The 11,427-nt window shown below is 41.6% G+C and overlaps 1 protein-coding gene across 6 annotated transcripts in view; it reads right to left on the bottom strand.

Annotated features, from left to right (window-relative positions):
• The window catches only part of ACIN1 (apoptotic chromatin condensation inducer 1), a 35,340-nt gene that overhangs the window by 14,065 nt on the left and 9,848 nt on the right, over nt 1-11,427 (bottom strand). For all 6 annotated transcript variants that reach the window (XM_077770397.1, XM_077770396.1, XM_077770394.1 and 3 more), the window contains 4 exons: nt 7,005-7,093; nt 4,756-6,018; nt 4,067-4,282; nt 3,445-3,560 (listed from right to left, as the gene is read on the bottom strand). In XM_077770397.1, the coding sequence (XP_077626523.1) occupies nt 3,445-3,560; nt 4,067-4,282; nt 4,756-6,018; nt 7,005-7,093 (1,684 nt within the window). The remainder of the gene's footprint in view (nt 1-3,444; nt 3,561-4,066; nt 4,283-4,755; nt 6,019-7,004; nt 7,094-11,427) is intronic.

Genomic DNA, 11,427 nt, shown 5'->3' on the forward strand with positions numbered 1-11,427 from the left:
CTAGTAACATATTATAGTTCATATCAAGATTCAGAGAAATTGATGGAAAAGGAAATTTCTACCGGTATACGTAGGGGCGCCTGGGTGGCTCAGTTGGTTAAGCGTCTGACTTCGGCTCTGGTCATGATCTCGCGGTTTGTGGGTTCGAGCCCTGCATCAGGCTCTGTGCTGACAGCTAGCTCAGAGCCTGGAGCCTGTTTCATATTCTGTGTCTCCCTCTCTCTCTGACCCTCCCCTGCTCATGTTCTCTCTCTCTCAGAAATAAATAAAAAACATTAAAGTTTACAGGCGTAGGTGTCTGAATTTTAGTTACTGTAAAAAATTCATGAGGAGCTGAACACCTGATATGAAACTAAGAAATAATGGGATGTGACTACTCTCAGGCAGTAAGACTTTAAAATACATAATCCTGCAGGAGCATACTAGTTCCAAGATAACCAAGGACAGGATGATTTGGGGAGTATGTCCTTAGATCCCCACTTCTCAGTAAGCGAATGCTATTGAGGATAATAAAGTCTACTTTTTAAAATTCTGCATCATTTGCATACTGGCACTGTAGGTCCCCTGGTGAGCAACCATTACATTGTCATATTGGCTTAAAGGACCATTTCCTTCCTTCATACTCAGGCAAAAGGACATAGATGAAAATAAACCAGAAGTCCAAAGCTGCTATTGCCTGTAAGGGTTGTGTCCTCAGGAAGGTTGTATTCAGAAATTTTCAAGTTTAAATTAACTCCTGCTGGATGATACAGTTGCCCACACAAAAGTTCTTTCTCCCCCTCTATTTTTTTAATGTAAAAACAGAGTAGCATTATTTTCTGCTGTATGAGAATATTTTTGTTATACCCATAGCAGGCAAAAGATTGGATTTTGGAACATGGCCCAACTGAAATAGGACTGAGGACTCACAAATTCCTACTCCAAGCAATGACAAGATACCTTACCTCATAAATTTAGAATTCCTCAGGACACAGTCAGAATGGATTTAACAAAGCACAGAAAGTTAGGCAATCTCTTCCCGGTGCTGAGAGGTCCATGAAGTCCTTTTTTTTTTCTTTTTCAAACACTTTACTTAATCAACGGGCCCTAGCTCTGTCTTTTGTTGAGACACACTGAAAAACCAAGGTTAAGCCACAAAGTCTTTTCCATTTAGCACTGCTGATCCCACTTTAAAGATTGGCCAGACGCTCCAGTGGTCACCAGGCTGAACACTAGGCCTCTAGAGGGGTGAAAGACTAAGAGTGCTGTCAATTAGCTGGGCCTCCAGAAATGTAAGCAAACTTCTCAAAGATTCATTTATCAAATCCAATGCCAGAATAACCTATGGGTTTTGGCCTTTGGGCATGTCTTTTTATTAGGCTGCTGAACAGACCATCTGGAAGACAGGCAGAGGAAAAGTAAGTAAAGGGGGTGTGTTTGAGTTACTCCTGAGGTCAGATTGCACTTCTAATCTATAGGCTGCTCCACTGTAGCTTGCCTAGGCAACCATGGACAGTCTCAGTATTTGCCCAAGGTGCCACTTGCCTATCACCTTGTTGGAATCAATGTAACTAGATTACCTCAGTCATAAAATGGAAGATCAGCGCCACCTTTATGTGGGGAGAAAAACTCTTTCTGACTGCAAGCTTCACTTGTCCTGGACTTACATGTGAAAGTCCAGAAATAAAGATGTGTCAAAATGGCATCAAGTGCTGTTTTGTAGCCAGGATCTCACAGACCCACTGTGAACAAAACCTTTTCAGAAAATTACTTGCCTCTCAAGGTGCATAGGAGGCAGTTCCTTAGGCCCAGTTAGTAGCAGGTTGTCAACACCTACTTTGAAACTGCCATTATACAAAGGACATGCTGTACCCCCATGGGATGGGGTAGAGGAGGGCAGGTATTATCTCTGCTTGATGGATATGAAAGGGAAGCTGTCACCCCATTTCCTCATCGATGGTGTAGCTGGGGAATCCTGAACACCTTCCAGAATCCGCTGGGTTTTCACTTTATGGTCCTAGAAGAAAAACTCCTCTCCAAAGGATAACATACCCATCTCAAAAGGGAAAAACAAAAACTTTTCAAAGTAGAGTGAACTTTTGACATTCAAACCAAAAAATGGCCACAAGATGGCAGCAGAGGCAAGGCCATTAGACTGAACAGTAGCAAGGGTATATCCCAAGGCAAAAACTATACAGTTAGTAGAAGTATGAAACTAGTAAAGTCATAAGGAAATGGGATAATAAATCACCTGGCCACCACCCTCCAAAATCTGAGGCAAGACAGTCTGAAACTCTTAGAAGAGAGTAAATTACTTTTACATAAAAGAGAAAATCATACTCGTAGTATTAGTGTTAAAATTACATAAAACCAACATGGAACAACTTTAGGCCAACTGTCTACACAAGATGTTCACTAAAGCAGTACAGGATACTTGATGTCTAAAAGCTAAGCAATCTTAGTTCTACAATGCTCTGCTTTTCATTTCCCATGGGACTCTGAAGCTAGGAATTTGGGTTTAATTGCTCCTTAATTTATAGGACCTAGCTCAGAATACTGAATGAATGATATATCTTTTTTACCTGTATTTTTCTAAAAATAAATACAAGGAATAAAAATCTCAAATTATATAGACAGTAAAAATCAATCCAAGGGTCTTAGGGGCCCCCAAATAAACTTTTGGCTTTATTGATATATACTTCGTATTTTGCTGTATTGTATCCAGGAAAAACTAAGATGGATTACGCTTAATAAAAAGACAGCTAACAATCAGGGAAAACAACAAAAAATTAAAAGCAACACCCCTGTGCCTTTCTCAGTAGACTTTTGATATCCTTTATTAAACTGTGTTCCGAGGCTCAGATATAGCTGGTAAATGTGACTTATAGATCGAGTTAAACTGACCTGAGTCACCTCCCTTACACTGGAGTTTGGAAACCACAATCTCTACTGCCTGTTCCTTAAAGGACTTGACTATTTTGGCCAGATGTGCCCAGATATGGGTTTCCTCCTGCTCTAACCACCACTTTTTTTTCAGACTACTTTAAGAATTCTGGTGGCAGCTCTTGGGGCGCCTGGGTGGCTCAGTCGGTTAAGCGTCTGACTTCAGCTCAAGTCATGATCTCATGGTTTGTGGGTTTAAGCCCCATGTCGGGCTCTGTGCTTACAGCCAGCTCAGAGCCTGGAGCCTGCTTCAGATTCTGTGTCTCCCTCTCTCTCTGACCCTCCCCTGCTCACGCTGTCTCTCTCTCTCAGAAATAAAAAACATTTAAAAAAATAAAAAAAAATAAAAAAAAATAAAAAAAGAATTCTAGTGGCAGCTCTTAATGTAACAACTGAAACCCAGACCTTGGTCCATCGTGTTTTAAAAGGAAACTAGGACTGCTCAGTTGAAGAACCCCAGGGAGTGAAGAACTACCCCTCACTCCCAGTTCCTTGTTATACCCCAGACAAGAGATTACTTACACAGTGTGATGAATCCTTTCTGATTCTGGTAGGTGAGAGGTCTGGGTCTCTGAGGTCTGGGGCTGTGTGGCAGCTGGTGGCTCTGCCTCTTCAGCTTCACACTTCTTTGGGCTCCCCTGTCAGGACAAACATAGCAAAACAAACATAGCAACGTACTTAAATTTGCTTGGTTCCTTTTCTTTAACTGGGAGCTGATAAAAGGGAGAGCAGGACTTACACAGTAGTAGCTCCACACTTACCCCTCTATACCTTTGTTATTTTAGTTTAGAAAGTGGAATGGAACGGCGCTTAAAGAATTTCTATGCCAGCAATCATTTTATTCGAATTCTTTTTTGAGAGAACTAAGAAAAGGCTTCCTTTGGGGCAGAAAAAAAGGAGACATTCTACAGAAGAAGTGACCCTGGGAGCCCTAGAGATGAGAACCTTACTGCTTAGCCTCATATAGAGCTTTCAGGAATCAGGAAGTTGGAACAGAGTTCAGTGGAATCTTCCAGGTATCCCCAAATATCTACGTTTCTATTGAGTCTTATCCAGACTGACCTTTCAGTTTTATAGCTAAGATAAAAGGGAAAATCATGCCTAATCCTCCATCTCCCACTAGGGAGGGGGCATAATAGCCTACCCGCTCAGGTTGTAACCTCTGGGTCACATGCTTTTCGGCTGGCTCAGGTTGGCTCAAACGCCTCACTCGGATAGAAGATGAGGTGGAAGTCCTCTCCTTTGGCTCAAGGACCTGCAGTTGTGGCACTGGAGGAGTTGCAACCTCCTGACCAGAAGAGGGATCTTTGGTTTCAGTGTAGCTGGTGCTGCTGTCTCTGGAGACTCCAGGGCTCAGAGACTAAAGAAATGAAGCACACAAGGCAAATTATTTTAGATGATATGTACTCAGTACATCACTGAATTTTCCAACTTCTGCGGATTCAGTTTAATACTTTAGACCTTTCTATTTCCTATGTTTATTCCTGTTTGAGTTAGTGATCTCTTGGACTTCCTGGAGTATTCACCAACTTCTTTACTAAGTCCCAACTAAGATGCTGAGATGCTGGGATACTAAAAAGCACACATAAAAAGACATGTCCATGTCTTCAAGTTTATAGTTTAGTGAAGGAGACAGGTAAATGATTCAATTTTGGAATCAAAAAATGAAAAAGGACTCTAGGGATCAATGAGTTGGAAGATTAGACTCAGAGATGATAGGAAAGTAATCACTGACCTGGGGAGTAAAGGAAGTTTTCCCATTCCTGCCAGGGGTTGAAAAACACTGGAGTACAAGACAAAACATCAATGGACTCACGGTTCTCCCATACTTACTTTTCTGCTGTTGCTTGAAGCTGAACGGGAACGGGAACGGGAACGTGACCTGGACTCTGATGTTGATCTGGAGTCCATCTCAGATCTACCACGAGGGTTGGTGTGAGTACGTGCCCGAGATACATCTCTCTGCTTGGATCTTGGAGATGAGTGAGATTGAGAGCCTGAGCTGTCAGGAGAGCGGGATCTTGATCTAGAACTGGAGGATGAAGAGGAGGACCGGCTGGAGGATGAGTCAGCTGACTGTTTCAATCTGTGACTTGGGAGAGGGGTATGAGAAGCCCTTCTGCTTTCCTTCTGTTCCAAAGACAGCTGCTTCAGAGATTCCTCTGTGATCCCTTTGGCCGGTACTAATTCCTCGATTTTTAGAGGGAGTGGTTGAGCAGACTTTTCTAACTCAGTTTCAAGATCCTTCTGAGTTGAGCATTCAGCTAGTGTGCTTTTCTGAACTAGAGGCAGGACACTCTCTTCTGGCACTTTCTCTGCTAGAGATTCTGCTTTGGTGTCTGCAAGACTTGACAAAGGAGACAGGTCTCCCAAATGGACAGTATGCTGAGATATTAATAGCTCTCTGGCCTCAGCATCTGTATTATGAGGAGACAGCTGAATGAGGACAGGGGGAGCTGGGCCTTCCATGGGCTCTATTTCTTCTTCACTCTGGAGCTGTGTATTAGGCGGTGGAGAAGATGCTTCCTTGGTAAGTAAAGGTGGGGGAGTTTCCTCCTCACTGGCATTTTGCTCTGGTTGTAGCACAAGAGGGGCCTTCTCCAGATCTTCAGTCAGTCGAGGAGGGGAAGGGGATTTTGACTTTTCCTCGAAGCCTTTTAAAGATTTTATTTCCTTTTCTTCCTCCTCAAGAGGAGAAACTGTTTTCATCTCTTTCTCTTGCTGATGTCTGGCTATATGACTTCTTCTAGCCTCTTCCTGGGACCTTGTAACTCTCCCTCCTCTCTCTAACCCCTCCTGTTCCTGGGATCTTATGGTTTGGGATCTCTCATCTATCACCTCCTCTGGTTTTGCTCTGGGTATCTCATCCCCCTCTTCTGCTTCCTCAAACTGTTTCAGGACTGGTGCCTCCCTAGATTTTTGTCCCTCATCATCTTCTTCCTCTTCTTCCTCTTCCTCCTCCTCTTCCTCCTCTTCTTCTTCTTCCTCTGTTTTCAAATTTCGATCTGCTCTGACCCGCAGATTTCTGGAAGGGGTTTCTTGATCCTCTTCCTCCTCAGCAGCCTGGCTGCACTCAGATAGTTTGGCTGCTCTTGCCTGAAAAAAACAAAAAACAAACGGTTTGTTTGTTTCTTTGTTTCTTTATTTATTTAAAGTAGGCTCCATGGCTAACGTGGGGCTCAAACTCACAACCCTGAGATTAAGAGTCACATGCTCTACCCACTAAGCCAGCCAGGTGTGGCTGAAAGGAAAGATAAGGAATACAATAATGAAACTGCTACTAGTTCATTTTTAGTTTTAAGCTTTAAAAATAAACTGAACATTGGGGCACCTGAGTGGCTCAGCTGGTTGTGTCAGACGTTAGCTTAGGTCATGACCTCACAGTTTGTGAGTTCAAGCCCTGCATCCAGCTGTGTTGACAGCTCAGAGCCTAGAGCCTGCTTTGGGTTCTATGTTTCCCTCTTTCTCTGCCCCTGCCCTGCTCACGCTCTCTCTCTTTCTCAAAAATCAACAAACATTACAAATAAATTAATTAGAAAAAATAAACTCAACATCTAGAAAGTAGCAGGGCAGCAGGGTGGGGGAACTTTAACATTAATTACATAATGTAATTATTCTTATCATTTTGGTACATTTAATTTTTTCTCCACTATTTCTTTTCCATAGTCATAATCACACCACCGATATCCTTTTGTATTCTGCTCACTTAATGCTACACCCAACATGGGGCTTAAACTCACAACCCCAAGATCAAGAGTCCTATGCCCGACTAAGCCAGCCAGGTGCCCCTGGCTTTATAACTGAATAATTATATCCTTTCTAATAATATACTTTAGAAATATAGACCAGCCTGTTAACTTTCACAATTAAATTTTATATGTATTTGCATATGTAGAAATCTGAACACCAGAGCAGATCTAAATTAAAAAAAAAAAAAGATAAAGATGAGAAAGAGAAAGAAGAAAACTACAGCAATCTAAAGAGACACCAACTCTGAAGAAGTCTGAGAAAGAAGATATAGAGAAGATATCCAAAGAAGTACCCAAAGAGGTGATAGATGTTTTAAGAGGTATTTGAATTACCTGTCTGACCCTGGATGATCGCCTTTCTCCTTTCCTTGGTTTATCATCATCAGATTCACCTTTCTCTTCAGAAATAGAGGAGCTTTTTCCTATCAAATGAAAGAAAATCAAGTCAGACTCATGGTGTAAACACTCATTCGGGCTGCTTTCTAAAATTCAATCAATCATAGCATATGCGCAGGGCACCTGGGTGGCTCAGTTGGTTGAGCCTTCGACTTCTGCTCAAGTCATGATCTCAGGGTTCATCAGTTCAAGCCCTGTGTCATACTCTGTGCTGACAGCTCAGAGCCTGGACCCTGCTTAAGATTCTGTGTTTCCACCCTCTCTCTGCCCTCCCCTGTTCACACTCTGTCTTACTCTCAAAAATAAACAAACGTTAATTTTAAAAAAATTTTTAATTTAATTATCACTTAATTGTTAACATTTATTTATTTATCTATTTTTTAATTTCTGAGAGAGAGAGAGACAGCATGAGCAGAGGAGGGTCAGAGAGAGAGGGAGACACAGAATCCGAAACAGACTCCAGGCTCTGAGCTGTCAGCACAGAGCCCGATGCGGGGCTTGAACCCACGAACCGTGAAATCATGACCTGAGCAGAAGTCAGACGCTTAACTGACTGAGCCACCCAGGTGCCCCTAACATTTATTTATTTTTGAGAGACAGGGTGTTGAGTAGGGGAGGGACAGAGAGAGACGGAGTCACAGAATTCGAAGCAGGCTCCAGGCTCTGAGCTGTCAGCACAGAGCCTGATGTGGGGCTTGAACCCACGAACCATGAGACCATGACCTGAGCTGAAGTTGGCCACTTAACTGACTGAGCCACCCAGGCGCCCCTAAAAAATTTTTTTTAAATCATAGCATAAGAGCTAGTCAAAATGTATCTGTATTAATTTCTTTGACTTCTATGCAGAAGACAATATCAAGTTCTAAGGGTCAAGGTCTTACTGATAATTCTTGCTATGCATGTCTGGAATATTTTCAGTATCTCAAAGCCAATTCAGATATTACAAATAACTCAAATAAATAAATGTAAAAGGTAAGTATAGGGGCTTCAAACTGTTTAGTAGGGATGTACAAATACAAAGTGCACTTATTTCTATAAAATGTTTTGTCACCATTTTTCTGGACTGCCTATTGCTCTCACTAGTTTTGAACAAAATATGATTAACAAACCAGTTTGCGAAACAACAATCTCATGAAATAAGTACTTAAATGAATTATTTTCAGGCCCTAAACTTCCTAGAAACTACTTCAAGCCACTAGACAGGGCTTCAAAAATGGGCCCTCTCAATTATGTTTTTATATAAGGAGCTCAAGGTGAAATTTCTTTTTGAAACGAAAAATAATTCAAGAGAGCTTCAAAACCACTAGTAGGTCATTTAAAAAAAATTCCATTTAAGGTGGAAAAAATTTCATTCATATTCCACAAAGGAAGGTAATGGTACATACAGTTAAACAATTTGAGTCTCAATGTCTTGACTAAGAAAAAGGCGGAGAAGAACAGAGTTTTCTGAGTTTCCTACCAGTATTAAAATATTACACAGAACAGCAATGCAAATATCAATGAGAACCAGCTTAAAAAACAGCCTAAAGATAATTATATTCCAGATACTTAACTTAGCTGGACTGAGCTAATTTTTAATATAATAAAAAAGGTTTAAATGATCCATGAAACCATGTCCTACACTAAAAGTATTTAAATTGGTGCAAATAAAGCAGGTGGTGTGAGCTCTAACTCAGTCTTCTCTCTTATTTCTATAACCCAACAATCTGGGGCACCTGGCTGACTCAGTAGAGCATGTGACTCTTGATCTCAGGGTCATTAGCTCTACACCTAATGATAAAAAATAAATATAAAAAAATAAAAATAAAAATAAAAATATCCCAATGATCTAAAATGAACTAGTCTTTTGCTTCTGTAATTTTAAGAAGAAACAAGGGCACCTGGGTGGTTCATTTGGTTAAGCATCCAACCGGCTTGGGTCATGATCGCACAGTCTGTGGGTTCAAGCCCCTCATCGGGCTCTTTGCTGTCAGTACAGAGGCCACCTCCAATCCTGTCACCCTTTCTCTCTGCCCCTCTCCTGCTTGCACTTGCAGGCTCTCTCAAAAATAAACAGACATTAAAAAATAAACACAAAATGGGGCGCCTGGGTGGCTTAGTCGGTTAAGCGTCCGACTTTCGCTTAGGTCATGATCTCACGGTTCGTGGGNGTTAGGATATATAGTGACAGGCCAGACTCTCTAGCAAACATATGAAGGATAATCTGTAAGAAATTAATAAATAATGTGATTATAATAATAATTTCATAATTAAATGGCCTGGAATAGATTAAATTACAGTGAATAAAACCAAAAAGAAGATTGTTTTCCATTAATTTTAGATAAAGCTTCTTTGTAAGTATAAAAGAAAGAAGTTAATAAAAATATTAAAAAAATGTTTTAAACCCTCCCCTGCTCACGCTCTCTCTCTCTCTCCTATAAATAAATATTAAAAAAATGTTTAAAAAAAAAAAAAGGGGCGCCTGGGTGGCTTAGTTGGTTAAGCGTCTGACTTTCGCTTAGGTCATGATCTCACGGTTTGTGGGTTCGAGCCCCTCATTGGGCTCTGTGCTGACAGCTAGCTCAGAGCCTGGAGCCTGTTTCAGAGTCTGTGTCTCCCTCTCTCTCTGACCCTCCCCTGCTCACGCTCTCTCTCTCTCTCCTATAAATAAATAAAAATATTTAAAAAAATGTTTAAAAAAAAAAAAAGAAAGAAGTTATTTTTGTAGTTTAGCCAAAAAAAGTGGGGGGGCAGAAGCTTGGGGGAGAGGGCTGAACAGGCAGAGCACAGAGAACTTTTAAAACCGTAAAAATACTCTGTACGATGCTGGAGTGACAGGTACATATTATACATCCATCCACACCCACAAAATGTACAACTTAAGAGTGAACCCAAAAGGGGCACCTGGGTGGCTCAGTCGGTTAAGCGTCCAACTTTAGCTCAGGTCATGATCTCATGGTTTTGGGTTCCAGCCCCGGGTCGGGCTCTGTGCTGACAGCTCAGAGCCTGGAGCCTGTTTCAGATTCTGTATCTCTCTCTCTCTCTCTCTGACCCTCCCCTGCTCATGCGGTCTTTCTCTCGCTCTCAAAAGAAAAAAAAAAGTGAACCTGAAGGTAAACTATGGCTCTTGGGTGATTGTAACTTGTCAATGTAGGTTCATCAATTTTAAGAAATGTACCACAATAGTGGGGGATGTGGATAATGGGAGAGACTATGCATGTGTGGGAACAGAAGGCATACAGGAAATCTCTGTATGATTTTTTCAATTTTGCCCTGAACCTAAAATTACTCTAAAAAAAATAATGTCTGTGCTGACAGCCAGCTCAGAGCCTGGAGCCTGTTTAGGATTCTGTGTCTCCCTGTCTGACCCTTCCCTGATCACGCTGTCTCTCTCTGTCTCTCTCTCAGAAATAAAACATTAAAAAAAATTTTTTTAATTAAAAAAATAATGTTTTGGGGCATCTGGGTAGCTTAGTTAAGCATCTGACTCTTTATCTCAGGGTCATGGGTTCAAACCCCAATGTTGGGCTCCAACCCCATGCTGGGCTCCAGGCACAGCATGGAGCCTACTTGAAAAATAAAAAATAATGGGAGGTGCCTGGCTGGCTCATATGGCAGAGCATGCAACTCTTAATCTTAGGGTTTTGAGTTTGAGCCCCATGTTCAGTGTAGAGATTACTTAAAATTAAAAATCTTAGGTGCACCTGGGTGGCTCAGTCAGTTAAGTGTCTGACTTGATTTCAGCTCAGGTCATGATCTCATGACTCTTGAGATTAAGCCCCATGCTGATCACTGACACTGAGGCGACTGCTTGGGATCCCCCGCCCCCCCCATTCTCTCTCTGTCCCTCCCCTGCTCTCTTTGTCTCTCTCTCAAAATAAATAAACTTAAGGGGCGCCTGGGTGGCTCAGTCAGTTGAGCGTCTGACTTCGGCTCAGATCATGATCTCACGGTTCGTGGGTTTGAGCCCCGTGTCGGGCTTTGTGCTTACAGCTAGCTCAGAGCCTGAAAACTGATTTGGATTCTGTGCCTCTCTCTCTCTGACCTTCCCCTGCTTGTGCTGTCTCTCTCTCAGAAATAAATAAAACATTAGGAAAAAAATTTTTAAATAAACTTAAAAACAAAAATCACCCAGGGGTACCTGGGTGCTCAGTCGGTTATGTGTCCAACTTCGGCTCAGGTCATGATCTCTTGCTCATGTTCTGTCTCCCTCTAAGGTGAATAAACACTTAAAAAAAAAGTCATCCAAATGCTCAGTTAAAAAAAAAAAGTTAACCAGGTTGGAGGAAACATAAATATCTGAATTTTGCAGATATTTTAAGCTCCCACATAGACAAAGAAAACATTGGGAAAATTATAAGCAAAATATCAAGTGAAGATT

The sequence above is a fragment of the Crocuta crocuta genome, unplaced genomic scaffold (assembly GCF_008692635.1).
Source record: "Crocuta crocuta isolate KB4526 unplaced genomic scaffold, BGI_CrCroc_1.0 scaffold175, whole genome shotgun sequence".
NCBI lineage: Eukaryota > Metazoa > Chordata > Mammalia > Carnivora > Hyaenidae > Crocuta > Crocuta crocuta.